The sequence below is a fragment of the Balaenoptera musculus genome, chromosome 2 (assembly GCF_009873245.2).
Source record: "Balaenoptera musculus isolate JJ_BM4_2016_0621 chromosome 2, mBalMus1.pri.v3, whole genome shotgun sequence".
NCBI classification, from domain to species: Eukaryota; Metazoa; Chordata; class Mammalia; order Artiodactyla; family Balaenopteridae; genus Balaenoptera; species Balaenoptera musculus.
In genome coordinates, this window is record NC_045786.1 from 113,912,648 (window position 1) to 113,932,087 (window position 19,440).

At 41.3% G+C, this 19,440-nt stretch overlaps 2 protein-coding genes across 5 annotated transcripts in view; one reads left to right on the top strand and one right to left on the bottom strand.

Annotated features, from left to right (window-relative positions):
- The first annotated feature begins 809 nt into the window (after positions 1 to 809).
- On the top strand, positions 810 to 16,428 carry PAX9 (paired box 9). The gene is made up of 4 exons (XM_036844057.1): positions 810 to 999; positions 1,755 to 2,381; positions 5,363 to 5,505; positions 14,846 to 16,428. Exons 1-4 carry the CDS (start codon positions 996 to 998, stop codon positions 15,098 to 15,100), a joined length of 1,029 nt encoding a protein of 342 aa, XP_036699952.1. The 5' UTR covers positions 810 to 995; the 3' UTR covers positions 15,101 to 16,428.
- Positions 16,429 to 16,567: 139 nt separating this feature from the next.
- SLC25A21 (solute carrier family 25 member 21) overlaps positions 16,568 to 19,440 on the bottom strand; it is a 513,974-nt gene continuing 511,101 nt past the window's right edge. For 2 of the 4 annotated variants that reach the window (XM_036844060.1, XM_036844059.1), the window contains exon 11: positions 17,953 to 19,316. In XM_036844060.1, the coding sequence (XP_036699955.1) occupies positions 19,255 to 19,316 (62 nt within the window). In that variant the 3' untranslated portion in view covers positions 17,953 to 19,254. Of the gene's footprint in view, positions 17,148 to 17,823; positions 17,911 to 17,952; positions 19,317 to 19,440 lie in introns of those variants that run through there. The other 2 variants (XM_036844061.1, XM_036844058.1) reach the window with 2 other exon arrangements.

Consider the following 19,440-nt stretch of genomic DNA (forward strand, 5'->3'; position numbering starts at 1 on the left):
CGCAGAGAGTGCCCCATGCGCTGGCAATTGGTCGACGTTGGCTGTGCGCTTGCTTTAGCCGCGTGTGGCTACGTTCCTGCTTGGAGCCTAGGCTAGGGTTTTACCCCGCGCTCCTGGATGAACTCCCTAGAGACTGGTGTGGGGCGTTAGTCACGAGGCCGGGGGAAAGGTCTCCACCTGGTGGAAACAAAGGCCTCCATCTCTGGCTTGGTCTCCCCTAATTCTCCTCGTCTCTCCGACGGGCCTACCTTCTCACACCTGGGCTCTGGCCACCTGGCGTAGGCTGGAGTGCGGTAGGACCCGCCGGTAACAGCCATCCTCTCCTGATATCCCCTCGAGGCTTACAGGACAGGCTATTCTAAGAAGGCTCACCATCACCACCACCAAAGACGGTGGCGCTCACCTCCCACCTAGAGGTTGAAGTTAAATTCTGAGAGGTCCATCCTTCCCCCAAAGAAGTATTCTCAGCCCCTTCTCCCTTCGAGTCTCTCATACTCAGAACAAACGCTTTCATTTGCTTATTCAGCATTTTTAACAGCCTGATTTTGCTGTCTGTTTGCGCTGCCCCTGGGAAGGTGTCAAACACCTCTTTTCATTGTATTTAGTCACCCAGGTGCAGAGCAAGATTGAAAGAGACAGCGGAAGGACTTTCCCGGACTGTGCTGTCGCTCAACGGACCTAACCAATCATCATGCAGCTTGCCTTCGGGCCCTCCTCTTTGGGGGCGTGTCCCTAGTGAGTGATAGACGGAGCCGCCCGGCCCCGCTCAGCCCAGCCCACGTTGCTGCTTAGATTGAAATGCAGAACTCAAGCCTCTTTCATCGGGGCACAGACTTCCTTTTACTCCTTCCTTTTGCACTCTCGCCGCCTCCTCCCGGGGAGAAGCGGAGGCACCAGCGGCCCGGGGGAGCGATACACCGGGCCACTGAGGCCACGCGAAAAGTTTCTTTCTGGGAGTGCGGAACTGGGGCCCGGTTGGTGTACTGCTCGGAGCAATGGGTGAGTGGCGGCGGGGGACGCTGTCAGAACCGGGAAGGGAGGGAGGGAACGGGCGAGGGAGGGAGGGAGGGTGCGCGAGGGCGCGCACCACTGAGCGCTCACACTCTCCTTATTGACTTTGCTCGTGTTCCTACAACTTGTAGGAACACGCTAAGGGTCAGCGACGCACAGCAGCTCAGTCTGAACGCGGGCTACTGGGTTGCTGCTGTTGATGCCATTTTCTGATTTCAAGAGTAGGGAGCGGTGGCATTAGCAAGCCCCGCGGTCCCAGTTGCGGACCAAATTTTGTTTCACATACACGCAGACACGGGGGGGAAAAAGAAGCCAACCAGAAAAAAAGACTAGACTTTGTCTAATTGCGCAGGTCCCAAGGCGGGGCGCTGGGGATCAAGGGGGAGCGGCACAAGGACTTTAGCGCCGAGTAGGCGAGAAGCAGCCGCTTGCAGGCGTCAAGACCGATTTCCCCGCCTGCTTCGGAGACTTTTGAGCACTCGGAGAGGCCCTGCGTCTCACCACTACATTTGCCTGTAGCGGCCGCAGGCACTACCGGAATGAGGGAGGAGGGTCTGACTCGACCGCGGTGATTTGCGGCCGTCCCTCAAGGCTCAGGGACCTTACGGTTTGGTGAAAGCCCGGGTCCTTAGTCCGAGGCGGGTGTATCCGCCTTGTCCCATGACGCGCGCGGAGGCCGAGTGGCAAGCGCTTGTCCCAAACTGCGGATGCGCGTCCCCGCGCGCCATGTGTTCGTTTTGCAGAGCCAGCCTTCGGGGAGGTGAACCAGCTGGGAGGAGTATTCGTGAACGGGAGGCCGCTGCCCAACGCCATCCGGCTTCGCATAGTGGAGCTGGCCCAACTGGGCATCCGACCGTGTGACATCAGCCGCCAGCTACGGGTCTCGCACGGCTGCGTCAGCAAGATCCTGGCGCGCTACAATGAGACAGGCTCGATCTTGCCAGGAGCCATTGGGGGCAGCAAGCCTCGGGTCACCACCCCCACTGTGGTGAAGCACATCCGGACCTACAAGCAGAGGGACCCCGGCATCTTCGCCTGGGAGATACGGGACCGCCTACTGGCGGACGGCGTGTGTGACAAGTACAACGTGCCCTCGGTGAGCTCTATCAGCCGCATCCTGCGCAACAAGATCGGCAACTTGGCCCAACAGGGCCATTACGACTCATACAAGCAGCACCAGCCGGCGCCGCAGCCGGCGCTGCCCTATAACCACATCTACTCGTACCCCAGCCCCATCACGGCGGCCGCGGCTAAGGTGCCCACGCCGCCCGGCGTGCCCGCCATCCCCGGCTCAGTGGCCATGCCGCGCACCTGGCCCTCCTCCCACTCCGTCACCGACATCCTGGGCATTCGTTCCATCACCGACCAAGGTAAGGGCTCGGGGACCGGATGTGTGGATGTGCAGAGCTTCCCTCCGCACCCTCTCTGGGGTCTCTGTATCTGCGGCCTCCGGGGGGGCCCGCGTCTATCCCACTGCCTGAGGCTTCTTCCTTTGGGAACGTAAGGGGCCTTCCCAGGGGGTGTCCTGATCTCATTAACGTGAAATTCATGCCCTTCGTTTCCTTGCCACACGCAGTCTACTGCCTCATCTCAAACGACCAGACCCACAGCATCCCCCCATCCCCGACACATGGTTCGCATTTTCCACCCTCCCCCGCCTCGCGCGCCGCCGCAGCCTCAGACCAGCTCGCTCACTTGGAGAGCGCCGCCGGGGCCGGACTTGGGGCGCAGCCGGAGAGGCCTGAGCAGGCGTGGGGCTGCCGGCTGCAGACACTGTTGTGGGTAGCTTGTTTGGGGATCAGATGCGGCCGCGAGGAGTCGGGCACCCTGTGGAAACTGCAGTGTTCTTCTTGCATTCTGGCAATCAGACCAAATTTGCTCAGGCAGGAAGTTCAAATGTCACCTAATTGGTTTCATTCTTATGCTTCACTTCATTTTCCTCGGAAACGGAGGTCCTGAAGTTACTACTAGTAACTTGCGTGTTACAGCATTGCTCATTCTGGGACTAATTTTCTGCTTTATTTCTCTCTTTGTCCTCCCCCTCCTCCCCCCACCCCCGACACTTTTTACCTTAACAGATTTCACTACATATATATCTTAGGAAGTGGCACCAACCACCGCTGTGATGAAGAGAAAATTCACGGCGATTCCATGCTGTCCTCTTTTCTGTTCTTTCCCGTTTTTCCCGTGCCTGCCGCTTCCCTTTAGGGTCCCCCAGTCCCCGGGAATGTGAGTGGACATCTAGTCCCTGCACGTTTTCAGTGGTGCCTTTCCTTTCTCACCCTTGACCTTGCGTGTGGTGAGTGTCTTTTCTGCTTGCTAAGAACGATTCCTCGAGCCCTTGTGTTTAATCGGGCTTCCGCAGGAGACCCGAGGTTGTTTTCTTTTACTGCGTTGTTAAAACAGGACAAAACAACAAAAACAGCGTTAACTTCTTCCTCGGTAGGGAGAAAAGAAAGTAAAAAATGCCCTAGACGCGAAATTTAAATAATGCAGAGATAAAGAGCCTACCTTCTTCATTTCTCAGACAGAAGTTTAAAAAGAGCAGAGGAAAAATTAAATAGGAAAAGGGGAAATAGTTCCTTTAATTGTTTCCTGCCTTTCTCGGTTGCCACCACATTGGCACAATTATCTTTTTAAATAATTAAAGCATAGCCCTGATTTCTCATCTTCTTGTTTTCTGACTGTGACTTTACAAGATCCTTCTAAGAGCCCGGTTTTGTCTTGTTCGGAGCTGGTTGGAGCTTTAGTTGAAGAGAGTTTGCCCTTGATTTATAGGATAAACTGACCTCACTGACACTTAAAGGAAGCCCCGGTTCATGGGAAAGTGTGAGATCAGCAGAAATGGGGGCGCGCAGGGGGATCTCAATTTCTTAAGATAACTTCAGGCTTGTGCCCACCGATTGCCTTTTGTCTGGGAAGGCAAGAAGAGACTGGCAGTTCTGGGCCAAAATACAGTTTCCTGGTGCAAATTGGAACACAATCTAATTCTCTGGAGAGGGGGAGGCATAGTGAAAAAAGACTGACAGAGTTGAAAAGAAAACTCTTCTTCCCTAGGGAGCCTACAATCAGACCAAATGTCAGTTGAAAAAGTATTAGATTATGGAGAGGAGCAACTCTTCATTCTACATGTTGTTGATTCTGGATGCCAGCTTTAAACAACCTGTTTTCTGACAAATCTGTGAATATAAAATGATTAGTTCTACCAATGATCGTTTCTACAAAATGATTGCCCCTTTGAAGCACTGTATCAGATGGAAGTATTTAAAATCAAGTTGTAGTAGCTTTGTCAAACTTCAGTCCTCCACCCATGGGTCCCAAAGACCAACTGCTCATAGTTTTCAAGTATCTTCTCTTTAAAACTCTACTTGCTCACTTAAAGATGCCAGTGATTCAATATGCACACCTCTAGGTATTGTGGTAATCAGTTTACGCCCGTATAATTTTCTTAGCATCTCTATTAGAAACATAAAGGATAGCTGATGGCTTTACTTCTTTTCCAAAATACTTATACTTTAATTATACTAACCTTTTGTTTCATTGAAGAAGAAAACCTATAACCTTACCTCTGACACTGGTGGCATTTACAGTGGTAACTGTAGTATTTATTTTTTAAGTCATATGCACATAACCTCATGTATTTAATGTGTAGAGATAGAGCATCAAGGGTAGTCTCACGCAAGGTAGGCACATACGGAAGGCAGAAACCTGTGCACCTATGTTTTGCATGTATATTGTGGGCATCCTTTAGTTATTTGTTTGCAAAGGACTGTGCAGGTTTTTTGTTCCATCTGTTGACATAAGTACTAGATCTCTACAGCACAGTGAGCACTTTTCTGGATGTTTCTGAGCGCCAGCATAGGCGCGGTTAGGCCTGGGAGACCCTCTCTCCCTTTTCGGAAGGCACCGGTCTCAGAGTTTTGTCGAACCCCAGTCGACCCTGGGTCAGGATTGGGACCCTGACTTAGGAATGGGGAGAACGGCGCATCCAGTTTCACGGGTTCTTTCCCCGATTTGGGAAAACTGGGGGAAAATTCTCAGATTCCTTCCACTCGTTTCCCCGGGGGAGCGAGGACGGGAGGAGGTAATCAAAGGCCGGATGAAAAAGAAAAACGTATCTTCCCGCGGGCGTGGGGGAGAGGGCGGGGAGAGGCCTACTTCGAGGCGAGTCACCTTGGCCGGGCCCTGGGCTCCCTGCCGGAGGGGCCGTTCCCGCACCCCTGGGAGGCGGAGGGCAGGGGGCCGGCAGAGGTCGCAGCCCTCGCGCTCGCGGGTCGCGGGTTCGCAGCCGGTCTCAGGAGGGGGCGCGCGGTTGGCCCTCCAGCCTGACGCCCTCTCTCCTCCTCCCCAGGAGTGAGCGACAGCTCGCCCTACCACAGCCCCAAGGTGGAGGAGTGGAGCAGCCTGGGCCGCAGCAACTTCCCCGCCGCCGCCCCGCACGCGGTGAACGGGCTGGAGAAGGGGGCCTTGGAGCAGGAAGCCAAGTACGCGCAGGTGAGGAGGCGAGGGCCCCGCCGGGTGGGCCGCGGGGGTTCGGGCGACGGAGGCCCCGGGCCCCTCTCGGAGCCTCTACCGAGGAGAGGCCCAGGTCGACTCCCCGTGGCGGCCACGAGCCCCAGGCCGGGGCGATGGGGGCGGGAAGGAGGCCCGGACCCGCGAGGGCGTAGTGAGGCCTCGACCCCCGCGGCCCTGGAAGCGCCTCCGGGCCTGCTCGGCCCCTGGAGGCGCGGGGAGGTCGCGCCTGAAGCCCTTTCCGCGGCTCGCGTCGGGGTACACTTACCCGGGAAGGCGCTTCCGAGGGGCCGGGAGAGCGGCCGTGGGTTCCCAGCTGCGCGCGGTACGAGCGGTCCGCACGCCCGAGGGCGCGCCGCTGCGGCTCCTCCCGCGCGGACGGTCCGCGGCTCCCAGAGAACGGGCGCGCGTGGCTGGTCCAGCGACGGCGAGGAGAGGGCAAGCAGATAAACTGCGTAAAGTTACCATTTCCCGATTAAAGGTCACGTCGTAATCTCCCCAGGGAGGTTAGTGAGAAAACCTCAAATTATACGGACTGGCTGTGGACCATTTAATTTTTCTTTCCCTCTCTCCCTCCCCCAACTCTCCAAAAGAAAAATTAAAACACCCATGTTTTTTTTTTTTTTCCTTTGAGAAAAACTAAGCAACCACAACAACAAAAGACCAAGAGTTTTTGAGTCTAAATTCATCACCACGGTGGAGTCAGGAGTTCAAAGCTCTCAAAAAAGCAAACAGCAAAAACAAACCTGGACCTTAAAGCAGCGTAAGGTTTCTTTGAGCAGACCTGTGTAGGTTCGCAAATGTATTCATACCAAACTCCAATTCCAAAGCCTCAAAATACCCAGTTTTCATTTTATTATTTTGAAATCTTAAAACTTTTAATGTTTTCTTATCTGTTAAAATAAACTTTTTAAGCGCAATGGAACTTGCAACGTTTATTCAATTGGGAAAAAAAAATCCTAGTCTTTATTTTCCCTAACAAACCCCATTTCCAGTTCCTCTTCCCTCCCTTATTTTGTTAAAACAGAATCCCATATAGATTAGTAGCTCTCCCATGACAAATATCACAGAAAATAGCAGCAAGGAAGGAGGGTTCCTTTCCTGAATCTCCTTCTACTGTAAAGAATGCCAAAGAGAAATTGTAAGAAAGTTTGTCACTACCTTCCACAGAAGAGCAGGTAATTCGTAAAGAAGAGGCATTATGTACAATGGCACCATTGCCACTTACTCAAGTTATTAACCTTTTAGAGCCTCCATTTTTTTCATCTATAAAATAGGGAAATAATAGGGCCAACCTAAAGAGATGTGAAATTTCAATGAGATAATGCAACCATCGGGCACATAGTAGGCATTCATTAAATATTACCATGATAGAAATGGCGTTAGAGATTGACTCAAAAACAAGAAATTTTTTCTTTTGTCAGAATATACTTTGGTCAGCCAGCTCATAGTCAAAAAGTGTCAAGGTACTTGTTTACAAACAATAGAGCATCTATAAAGCACCTAGCATACAGAGTAGTAAGCATTTAATTGGTGCTCAGTAATGTTTATTAGGTCATCATTTCCTGGAATAACATTGTGAAGTACAGAGTTGAAAAAAAAGGTCTCTAATTCCCACATGTAGTTGATGAACCCAGTTTATATATAAAGCAGCGGCATAATCCAAAAATCTTTATGATTACTTTTATTTTTACTCCCTTGAATTATAGACCTAGTGTATTATCTTGTTTAGAAATGGTTAGTTAATACATACACTTCAAAATGAAACTAATCAATTTAAAATAAAAATAGAACACTGTGTCAAGTAATCTATCCTGCATATTCTGAACATTAAAAATCCATTACATTTTATACCGTGAATATCAAGTCACTTAATTATCAGATTTATAAGAGTATAACTTAAATAAGTGGCCAAATAAGTATTGTTCTAAGTGCTTGAGGACAAGTTAAAATTTTTTTGCAGAAGAAAAAGACATTTGTATCAAACTTTCATTTGGAAAGTTCTTATTGGCAATATGCTAATCTTCTGCATTGCCATGTAGCAAGGTAATACAAATGATGTAAAATATCAAAACTTGAAAAATTTCTGTGCATAATTAAATCAGTAGCTACTCTATTATAATTATCAAAATAGTGCTTAATGCTGAAGGTGTGCTAAGTAGACACATACACTTAGACTGTGTCATTTTGTGAGCAGTTTTGGAATTTAGATGTCGAGTTCCTTGAGGGTAAAATTATACATTAAAACTTGCTCATAAACAAACATGCAAATGTAAGGTGTGTTGTGTGTGTGTATTCCATATATATATGCATTTCTCCTACAAATATTCAAAGGGTAGTTTTATTTTTTAAAGTTATTTTTCAAAATGTTATCAGCATATGTACATTTCCACAACCCTAGTGTAAACTTAGGTAAAACTTTTCTCTATTTGTATTATAAACAAAAATTGAAAGTCTTTGGCAAAAAAAAAATTCTCAAAATTTTTGCACATAATACTTTTAGTGCATTTATGGTTGTTATTAAATAGTGTAGTATTATATAATCTCAATTTCATTTTAGTGTATAAAGGAGGAAATCAAGGGTTCAGGATTATAGGATTTAGAGCATAATCCTTTGTCAGAATATACCTGTAAAATTACCAGAGGGGCTGAATTGACAACTGATCATAGGCTCTATTGATTACTGTAATCTAGAGTTTCTATTTTCAGCTTAAACTGCAAAGAAAGATGCCCGATTGCTAGTAATTAGAACCTTATGCACACATCTATCTTGTTTTTAAAACATTAGTTTAGAATATTCAAATTGTACACTTTAATATTACACTGCAATTGATATTTTATAGTACCATTCAGAAGTCCATATTGTCTATCTTTGAGGATAGAAGAAAAAGGATATTTATTTTGGCTTTTTTTCACCCACATTTAATATTGGGCTAGAACTCTTTAATCTCATCTAACTCTGAATGACAATAATGTTCTCTGGTTCCTAATCGCTGGTCCTTTTCTGTGGAAAGTGTAAAACCTCTCTTGAATGCAACTGCATGGCAAAAAAACAAAAACAAAAACAAATACATACAGAGAAACATGAGGTTGGAATATATCTACCCTTATACATGGTACTTAGTGAATTAATGCCTCATTCTAACAGTTTATAAACAGTTGTATAGTTCTTGAAATTTTCTTTGTATAATTGTGCATGCTTTGTCAGAAAAAAATGAATATCTGGTACTATAATTAAAGTAATCTGAATGGTAGATTTATAATATTTGAGTATCTTCCTTTTGGGGTAGTATATACATCAACTCAGACAGCAAGTTTAATATAAAATTAGCTACAGATTGAGATCTGTAGGATCTGAGGAATGGAAACTAGTCTATAAATACTTGAATTTATGAAAGAGTTCAGAGTTAAATGAGATGTGAAAAGAGTTTAATTTGGAGACGTAAATTAATCTGAAATTCTTATGAAACATGCATTTATACATTGTATTTGAAATAAAGATAGTATTTCAGCATCCTGAATATAATTTTCTAGTGCATTATTTAACAGATTGGCTGTCCTCGAAGACACACTGTTCTTGTGAAAATATAAATGAAGTTGCCATGGATTCTTCTTCATATCAAACAAAGTTAACTTTGTGTTAAATAATTTATAATTTTGTAGAGAATGCAATTTTAGGCAAATGCCAATAGTCTTTGAAATTCATGTTATTTATTATGAAAAATATTCTTTGACCTGATTAACTTTTAACTATGTTTTAAAACAAAATTATTGATTATGTATTGCTAAAATGTGTCATATAATATACAAAAAAAAGCGATTTAAATTTTTTTCAAGGCTACATCAATTTTAATAACATTTTGGAAACATAAAGTTTAGAAAAACATTTTAAATAGCAGCTTTCCATTACCTAGAGACATTTAGATCTGCAGTTATCCATAATTAAGATCCTTTTGGATGAATGTTGAAACCATATTTACAACCGTCATTTCATTTTGTCAGATTTATTTTACTAGGTTATTGCATAACGAATTAAGAAGGGTAGAACAGCAGTCAGAAAAATGATTTCACCAAAAAAGAGAGAGAATCTTGTTTATTTTCAGATCTGAAGCTTTTTCTTGCTTATGATATCGAGGTTGAAATTCTAGGTGAAGCACATCTCTATTTGTGGCTGAACCTACTTTATTATAAGGCCAAGGTAAACTGATTTTGTCATAAGGGAAGAACCAGGTAGAACTGATGAGTGGATGAAAGACTGTGGATAGAAGACTTGGCAGTGCTATTTGCATTTTCTTCAGGAGAAAAAATGTTGAGTAGACAACTACCAGCATCTGAAGAATAGTCTATAACATCTAATTGCCAGACAGTTGTCATACCAGTTTTTCATGGTCACAAGTGTTTGGATACTAATGCATTTCCATTTTCTCTGGGGGTGGGGGTGGGGAATAAATGGAATGACCATAAATCAAATAATGAAATAGCTAGGTTACAACTTTTATTTACCTTTTCAACAGCTTTACTCATTTTGCTTACTTAAAGTGTTATGCTTGTTCTGTGATAAAGGGTGCCCAGTTTTGTTTTTTTTCTTGTTGTTGTTTTTTAAAAGCAAGAGCAACACATCTTTTGCTTTCAAAAGGCTGCACTAACTTAAGTATACAAATGATTATGAAACGCCTATAATGTGTCCCATTTTGTGGGGATATGAGATGATTAAAGACAAGTTCCTGTCCTCAAATTGTTTACAGTCTAGCTCTCTGCCACTATAGGTTCTTGACATATTCACTTAGGAATATTTTTGAAAACTGACAAATCTGTATTTCTAACATTTTAGAACAAATGCAATGAAAACTCATACTTTCATTCTCTCTTGTGATGACCTTAACTAGACTACATTGCATCTTATGTATTTTTTCTGGACTCTTTTGTTTAATGTCAGTGGGATAAAAATCCATCTTTTTCTAAAAACATTCAACAGAGCAAGGAACTTACTTTTTCCAGAGTATACAATTTGGTCTATTTTATTTTGTATTAGTAAATCTCGTTCTCAACATTAGGTAGAAGATAGTTTGCCTTAGGGAGGACCCTTGTACAGTTCTTTACAGGAAAGGATTCTCAGGGCTTTCATGGAAGATCCACATGAAAAAGGGGTTGGTGGATTGACGTTTTATTTATGGAATCTTTAGGTAAAGTCATTTTCAAAAATGAGATTTCCATTACATGCCCATTGCTGGGGTTTCATTTGGAAAATCTGTTTACTCTTCCCTGGGGATTCCATATGTTGGTCGATTTATAAATCATATTTACAATCCAATTAAATAGAGCAATTTAGCATGTTTGCTCCCACTATATTTATGGTGTACATTTGGTAGTCTCTACTCAGCCTAACTAGCTTTTCAGATTAATTACATGCCCTTCACTGAAAACATTAAACAGATTTGGGAAGTTTAAGTCATGTACTCTTTTATTGGAAAGAATAAACAAACATCAATGCTACCTGTAGTTGTTTTCCTTTGTGGTGGAAAATTTTACTCTTTCAGTGATTGCACCATAAATAACAATTACTTTACCTGGTAGAGATTTATACCTTTTACTAATGTCATGTTTCAAAATTAATAGTGAGAAAATTGATGTGTTTATTGAGTTACTAGAATGAATGAATAGTGAAGGTGGCAGGTACGCTTTAGTTAAAGCATGTTTGTTCTCTTATCTTGCTCATGCCATTTTTTAAAATTTCTAAATCTGAACTTTAAAAGTAAAAAGGGAAATTAAGACAAAACTTTTCCACCCCAAATCTAGGTCATAATTTAACCTGAGGGGAAGCTAAGAGCTATTTTTAAACTGTTTAAGTTTAAAGATTTCTTTTTTTTTTTTTTAAGCAAACACTTTATTAGCCTCCCCTTGCCTTTTTCTACAAGAGGATGTCAAACCTCTCTGAGCTTCCCTTCCCAACTTTCCTTTCTGCAGTACAGAGGGGCCCACATCACTAAAATGACTCTAAATATATTGCAGATTTTAGAGAACTTTGAAATATTTCATACTAATAGGACTAATAGCATAAAAAACAAGTTTGCCTTAATAGAAAATGGACAAATCTGGAAAGAACTCTTAGTGTTTTTTACACCTGACAAACAAATGTAGTTATGGAGTAAGTAAGGCACCTGAAGGTAACAGGGGCCTAAATCCAACATTTTCCCTCCCCCCAAATCCTAGGAGCATTATCTAAAATGAGAGTCCAGTCCAGCCTGGCTTCTCAGGGAGAACATCTCTGGGCAAAAAGAAGTGGACCCATGTAAGGGATTGTGGACATTACATCAGAATGGCTGAAGAGCCCCAAATAAAGGGGTCACATCAGGGAGCAGTGGTTCCAAGGGCAAGGGTGTAAGGAAGGGAAAGGGACTACAACAAAGCAAGTATTTCAGAGAGAAATGTAATGTTGAATGATAGAAAAAATATAAAGAAAACAGAATGAGTAGGAAAAACTTAGCTGTGATGAAAAATAGAACTCACCAATACTTTTTTTCTGCTAACTGTATTGCTAAACAATACGCTGTTTCTGTATTACACTAAATAATCTAACCTATGTACTTGGAAACTGTTGAGCAAAGGTTTTCATTATTTTAAAAGTAATTTCAGCCTTAACATTCTTATTTTATGATTCTTGGTGCACATTGGCACAAATAGTATAAAATATTAATTAATGCTAGAATGGAAGAGGCCAAATATAGATGCAAACACCTTTCCATAACTGAATTGGAACAATCCCTTTCCAAACTAATTTCTCTTAGGTTATTGGGAAAATTCTACATAATAATGATCAGAAATAAAATCTTTATGCAATGCTAAATTTCTTCTGCAATTTGACAGTTGTCTATCTTCATACTCATCTGTTGAGAGTCTTAAAGTGTATCTTTTTTGAGCCATTTTCTAATGAGCCATTTTCAGAAAGCAGGAAAAAGAGTTTCTTTTAGAAGTTAAGAAACAGAATTAGGATCTAAGAATGAGAATCAGGTTCTAGAAGAGGAAAGAATCTTTTACCAGAAAAGATGCTCTAGTTTGAAATTAAATTGTATCTATCTTTTAATTGTCTGGGAGAGTAGCATGATTTGCTACAGAGGATCCTGCATCAGACAGGGATGATAATTTCTTTTAACACATGGCCATGGACTTGCTGATTGGCCTAGGGTAAATGGCTAAACTCCTTAATCTATATTCTTTTGTATAAAAAGAGGATAATATTTCATTTGTATTCAACAGTGATATGCAATGGCTTCTTTGTGCAAAAACAGAGCGTCATCCTTTGTAACACATTTTAATTTCAATTGAACATCACATTGTACTCATTATAAATTATCTTGTAATTATTATAAACTCAATAGGTTAAAATGAGATACAATTTGTCAGTTCCAATTATTCGATAAAATATGTTGGATATTTCTTAGTGCTTGGGACATAGGACAGATTCAGGAAACCTCAGTTTCCTTTCCTCTTCCCCATTTCTCAAAGAACAAGCACTCTGACAAAAAGAACATGAGATGTGTCTTCTTATAGAACCAACTACACAAAGTTAACTCCTCTACTTTTATTCTTATTTTGTCAGAAATCCACAAGTAGTGTTAAATCACATTCATGTATATATTCTACTCCATGCATTACTCTAAATTGAGAAAATCATTTTTGAGACCCCACTGTTGCATTCTCATAGATGTGGAAGTGAAAATAATAACCAAATGAATTAAATTAGAAAACAATTTCTGTGTTGCAGTTGAATTGGAAGAAGTATCCAACATATGTCTGCTTTTCTTACCTCTAAGGCTTAAATTGGTTTTATGAATAATATTTCTATTATTTACATTATAGTTTCATTAGGAAATATGGTGATATATGTTTATTTATTCACATCGCTACCAGGAAACAGGATTTTCTTTATTTCTAAACAATGTAGAAATTTTTTAAAAAATTAAATTAATTAATTACTTTTTGGCTGCGTTGGGCCTTCGCTGCTGCGCGGGCTTTCTCTAGTTGCGGCGAGCGGGGGCTACTCTTCGTTGTGGTGCGTGGGCTTCTCCTTGCGGTGGCTTCTTTTGTTGCAGAGCACGGGCTCTAGGCTCGCAGGCTTCAGTAGTTGTGGCACGCGGGCTCAGTAGTTGTGGCTCGTGGGATCTATAGCGCAGGCTCAGTAGTTGTGGCTTGTGGGCTCTAGAGCGCAGGCGCAGTAGTTGTGGCTCACGGGCTTAGTTGCTTCGCGGCATGTGGGATCTTCCCGGACCAGGGCTCGAACCTGTGTCCCCTGCATTGGCAGGCAGATTCTTAACCACTGCGCCACCAGGGAAGCCTCAACAATGTAGAAATTCAGGGGGAAAAATGAAGTTAGTTGAAGAAGGATGCCGAGTATTCATGCCAGAATGAGGGTTAGAAATCAGGGTGTTTTTGGTGTTGTTAATAGTAACGATACCAACAATAATTTATTGGTTGCCAAGGGAACACTGGCTTCTAGGCAGACTTGCCTGCCAGCGTTGCTGCATTTTGTTTGCAAACTAACATTTTACATTTAAATTGATTTCAAGAGATTTATCCATGTGGCTTCTAAAAATTCAGATCACAGGGCCCTAAAACTTAGCAAGCAGATTTTCCAATTTCAAAACCATGCATATGCGATTCTTTTATATTCTGACAGTTTCCTTTTTGATAAAATAGCTCTGGAAAATATACCTCCAATTGTCATTAAAAAACCCTTATAGACAAACTGCCTGATTTTGCATGTCCTTCGTCCAACAAGCATTTTCAACATGATGTTTTAAAATATGGCCCACGTTTTATTTATCAAAGGTCATGCTCATTTTGAGTTTCTAAAGTGACAGCCCATACTCTGCCCTTCTTTACTGGAAATGAAAGCTATACCAACCAGGCCCTTCACAAATGCCTCAACAAAAGAGTCAAACAAAACTGAAGTATGGGGAAGGTTGGCAAAGGCAGATAGAGAGCTGAATGGATTCTAAGAGTACTTAATCACAATTAATTCTTTTCTCACCCTGCATTTCCTTCCTATAATTCCAAGTAGCAAAAGCAAATACTGTGAATATTCTGGTTGTTGCCTCCTCAAAATCTTTGTGGAAAGAATATGTTTACGTAGCAAGACGGTGAATGCATTTAGAATATAAAAAGAGTCAAGTCTAAACAACAACAACAAAAAATCAGAAAGTAGGGTCAGAATATTGTTAGTTACTACTCAGAACTGACATTCTGCTTCTTTCTAAGAACTCGTGAAATGTCAACCGCTCTAATGTGATTATTTTCACCTCTTCTCTTTTCCTACTCCTCTTAGGCACCAAATGGTCTCCCAGCTGTAAGCAGTTTTGTGTCAGCATCCACAATGGCTCCTTATCCTACCCCAGCCCAAGTGTCGCCTTACATGACCTACAGCGCTGCTCCTTCTGGTTATGTTGCTGGACACGGGTGGCAACATGCCAGTGGCACCCCACTTTCCCCCCACAACTGTGACATTCCCGCGTCGCTGGCGTTCAAGGGAATGCAGGCAGCCCGAGAAGGTAGCCACTCTGTCACGGCTTCCGCACTCTGATGGGAGATTCCGTCTGCCGCAGCTTCACCCGAGTCCCCCCCCCTCTCGGCACACCCTCCCCTTCTTCCCTGGTCTCGGATCCCACCCCTCTGCCCTCCAACCCTCCTGCCTCGAAAGCTGGCTTTACGGACTCACATCCTCTGTGCTGATGACACTTAAATATCTCTTACCATAACTTCTCTCTCACAGAACACCTGACATGACTGTAGGAGTTAAAAACAAAAGCAATGTTAAGGACTGAATGAGACGTTTGTGTTGGCCACACACTGTTTTAACGTAGTGAAGAAACCTGCACCCCTCAAAGGGCTTAAGGAACTTTTAAAACTAGTCTTTGGTAAAACCACACGTGTATATTTATTCTAAATCAACCTGAACTTCTGAAACGTGCAATTGTTGAGATTTTGCAAAATCAATAAAAGAAAATAGATATAGAAAAAGTTATGCTACACCCTCTAATCAAATAAGGTAACAAAATAATCCTTAATTCATCATTAGGAAACCAATCAACAATTGACTTGAGTGATCCGTTGTTTATTTTGAACAGATGGCATATTTTGTTGGAAAATATATGTATAACTTAAGCAATATCTGAATTTAGCTCCTCCTGGTGTTTTGACTTGGTTCCAAATACAATAATGTTTATACTTTCTATTAGTTTGTAAATATGGACTCTGGTGCATTTGTGTTTTCATTCCATGGGATAGGCCCCTCCCCTGCCCCCACCCCTCTCTATTTTTTTCCTTTCTTTTTGCAAAGGTGACTTTCCGGCAATGTCTTTGTCTCTGTTTGGTGGTGGGCCGCTCAGGCTCCTGGACCTGGACTTGCCCCAGATTTTGTGTGTGCAGTGAAGGCTTCGACATCTCATGAAGGACATTTTCTTTCTACAACAGAGGACTCAAAACACAGATAAAACAAGCCAGTCTCCCATTTTGTATCCCAATCAAACGACACACATGCCAAGCATATAAAGACAAGAGGGTGGAAAATATCTGAACAAGGCTCTAAAGGAAGTCACTTAGAAACTTAAGTTTAATGTGAAATGCTTTGCAAAGACACTTAAAATGAACTTTATGTTAAGAAAACCACTGTGAAACTAAATTGTACTGTTGTTATTGTTGGCTTACCTGTGTGTTCAGCAATCTCAGCCCAAAATTACGTTGTAATTTAAAGACAATGGAAAATTCTGCTCTAATGAATGTAAAAATGGCTTGCTGTGAAGTTTACATTGTTGTACAGAAGCATGTTTCACGTGTAGGTAAACTGGTGGTGGTATTAGAAATACAAATGCTATTTAATTTTTAAAAATTCCCTTTATTCATTTCTGGAGTTACAGGGCACAGTTTAACTGATGGATCTTTCTAAACCAATTTGTTTTTCACTTTAGTGTTAATCATAGAGCTGAGGGGTATGTGTGTGTGTGTGTGTGTGAGCATGTGATTATGTGTTGTATTTTAAAACAGTTGATTTTCTTGGGCAAAATTCTACAGTTTTAATTGCTTCTGTTTAGAAAGTTCTTCCTGCTTGGCAATTTGGGCTTGAAAATACGTTTTTAAAACATTGGTACAATTCATCTATTGGAAAGTTAAGTTAATATATTGCGGGTTTTTTGGTATTAATTCTGTGCAATAACTAACAGGGCACATCACTAGATATGGATGTTGTTAAAGATGCGTTCGTTAGGTGATTTTGATTTCTTCCTGTCTGTGCTGTGCACAGCCCACATGGCAATCCCGTTCTGTCACATCGGTTTCATGGCCTCATCTAAAACTCAGATGGCTAGATTAGCTAGGTTTTCAAATCACCAGGATATAAACAGTAAGCAGATTTCTGACACACAAGCTATGTTCGAGGAACTGCTTTTTTCAAGCAGCAGATATCTCATAGAGAGCTTTGAACTGCATTTATTTCTAAAGCAACCGAAATTCAGTGCTGCAAACAGAGGATTATAACTTCAGGAGAAGAATAAGCAGAAGCAGCAGATGAACTCTCAGGGCCGTAGTCTTCCTTTGATCTTGTAAAACTCCTATTGACATCTGGAGTTCCCAGTCTGGTGAGAAAATAGACTATAAACCGAATGGAACAAAATACCAGTCCAATATTTTGGTGGAGACTTTAAAACCACACTGTACAGGGACTCTCCTGCCATGCAGAAAAACTGACATAAGGTACAGAATTATTCCTTATCAGATGTTTTTAGGCGGCTATTAGGAGTCTTTAAAAAATATCAATTGTTTGTATGGAAACATAACTAAATGTTATTTTCTTTATCTAAATTAAGAAATCTCTTGTTATTATGCTATTTATATATTTTTTCCGGTTCTTGTATCTTTAAAAATCTAATATTAATAGTATCAAAGTTTTCCTTTTCTTTTTTTCCCTAGGTTTTTTCTTAGCAACAGTGAATTCACATGGAGTAAATTTAAAAAGAGAAAGCCCAAATACAATTGGCTATTTAAAGCATATTATGATTTAAAGCTGCTCTTAAAAATGAGAGAAGGAAAGTGGGATGGGATATGGGGTTGTTTGATTTTCAAAACATTATTGTTATTGGTGACTGTTGACATATTTCCTCTGATTCTTAGGGGGTAAAAGTGTTGTTTTTAACCTGGCAAATGCACTCTTCAGAGATCCTTTTCCATCCCATCCACATGGAGAGGTTAAAGGTTCAATTTCATGGCCTCTATGCAGGCAGTGCTCTCTTTCACAGAAGGCAAGAGTATTACCTGAAGGATAGAATGCAGTTGGACAGCAGACACATTCTTATTTCTCTTGTTTTGTCCTACTTTTAACGACCCTCATTAAATACTGGGCTGAAATATAAATTAAAAACACGTTGGAAAGGATGTACAACCGAAGGCTGTGTATGTATATACAGTATGTCAAAAAGCCTTTATTTTTATACTTTAAATGCTCTAAATTAATAAAAAGTAATAATTACCATGTTATCTTTCATTTTTTATTTTCGAAATGTTTTAGTGACACAGCTTTATGGTAGAAATACCTTGTAGTAGTTAAGAACAGGTGCCATCTCGAACATGCAGATATTTTTGTTGCCTCTAGCTACTGAAGTAGTATCATTTCAGGATGCGGATATAAAGTTAAGTTTGGTTATATCAACGCCAAGGAAATAATTTTTGGAGTGCATGTTAGTACAGGAATCTTTGGAAATGCTAAGAATGTACTTCTCCTTTGAAACATTTTCCCCTTCATAATACAGATTTTAACACTGCAGTTAGTTGACTTCACACCTGAAACTGTCACTTAAAACTAATAACCTAGAAATGTAGTTTTATTCTAAACATCATTTTTAAGAATGGCATAGGTAAGAGTTCTGAACAAAGGTATTTGATGCAAATACAGATAGCACAAACGGGCCCAAGGAGTGGTTTGAATTTGTGATTTAGCATGAAAATATTTCAGCATTAAAACTTGTTTTCAAAGGGAAAGTAGTTTAATATAATTTCATGTCTTATATTTGTCATAAAAGACTTCAAATATCATGATTTTAAAATATTAACCAACAGTGCAAATAATATAAAGTAGATTTAGGAAAATATAGCTGAGATGAGTATTATTACTAAAAGAAACCAACAAAGTCACATTTTAACATAAAATTTTAAAAGGTCATTTTAATACACTTTAGAAATATTTTCCTTGTATATGATTAAACACTATTTATGGAAGAATTTAATTCCTTATAAAAACTGTTTAAATTTTGGCTTAATTTTTTTTCACTTTTTAGCACTTCTTGACCTTTTGGGAGAAAATAATCATCAACACAATGAATTTTCCTTGTGAAGCCGTGTAAGAGGAACATAGGTCATAAAATTTATATTGCTTTTATGATATAGATCTGATTTCATGCTATTTTTCTATATTCAGTTTATATACCTCATTGCTTCATAGTAGTATTTTTCTTCTCACAGTTTTATGGATATGACCAAAACGACAGTTTCAAATTGTCTAGAGATAATTTTTGAAGTATCAAAATAGGTTTTGTTCTTGAACAAACTGTTTTACCCTCTATAATTGTATATAATTGTATAATTATAATTTATCATTGTATCGGCTCAGCTGATCGATATTCTCTTCTTCTCATGGTGCTGTATAATGAATATCTATTATCACAAGGGGGAAAAATACTCTGTAGGCAATCACCAGTTCTCCTGAAGCCATGAATAGGTGTATTCATAAACCAGCAGCATCACTGCACCACCTACAAAAGAAAAGAGCTGGTTTTTATCCCAAGTCCTGTGAAATTGTGCTGTCTTTCCCACTGGGTTTCTGAATCCCTGGAGTCCCATGCAGCCTATCAGGCAGAAGCCGTTCAGAATCATCAG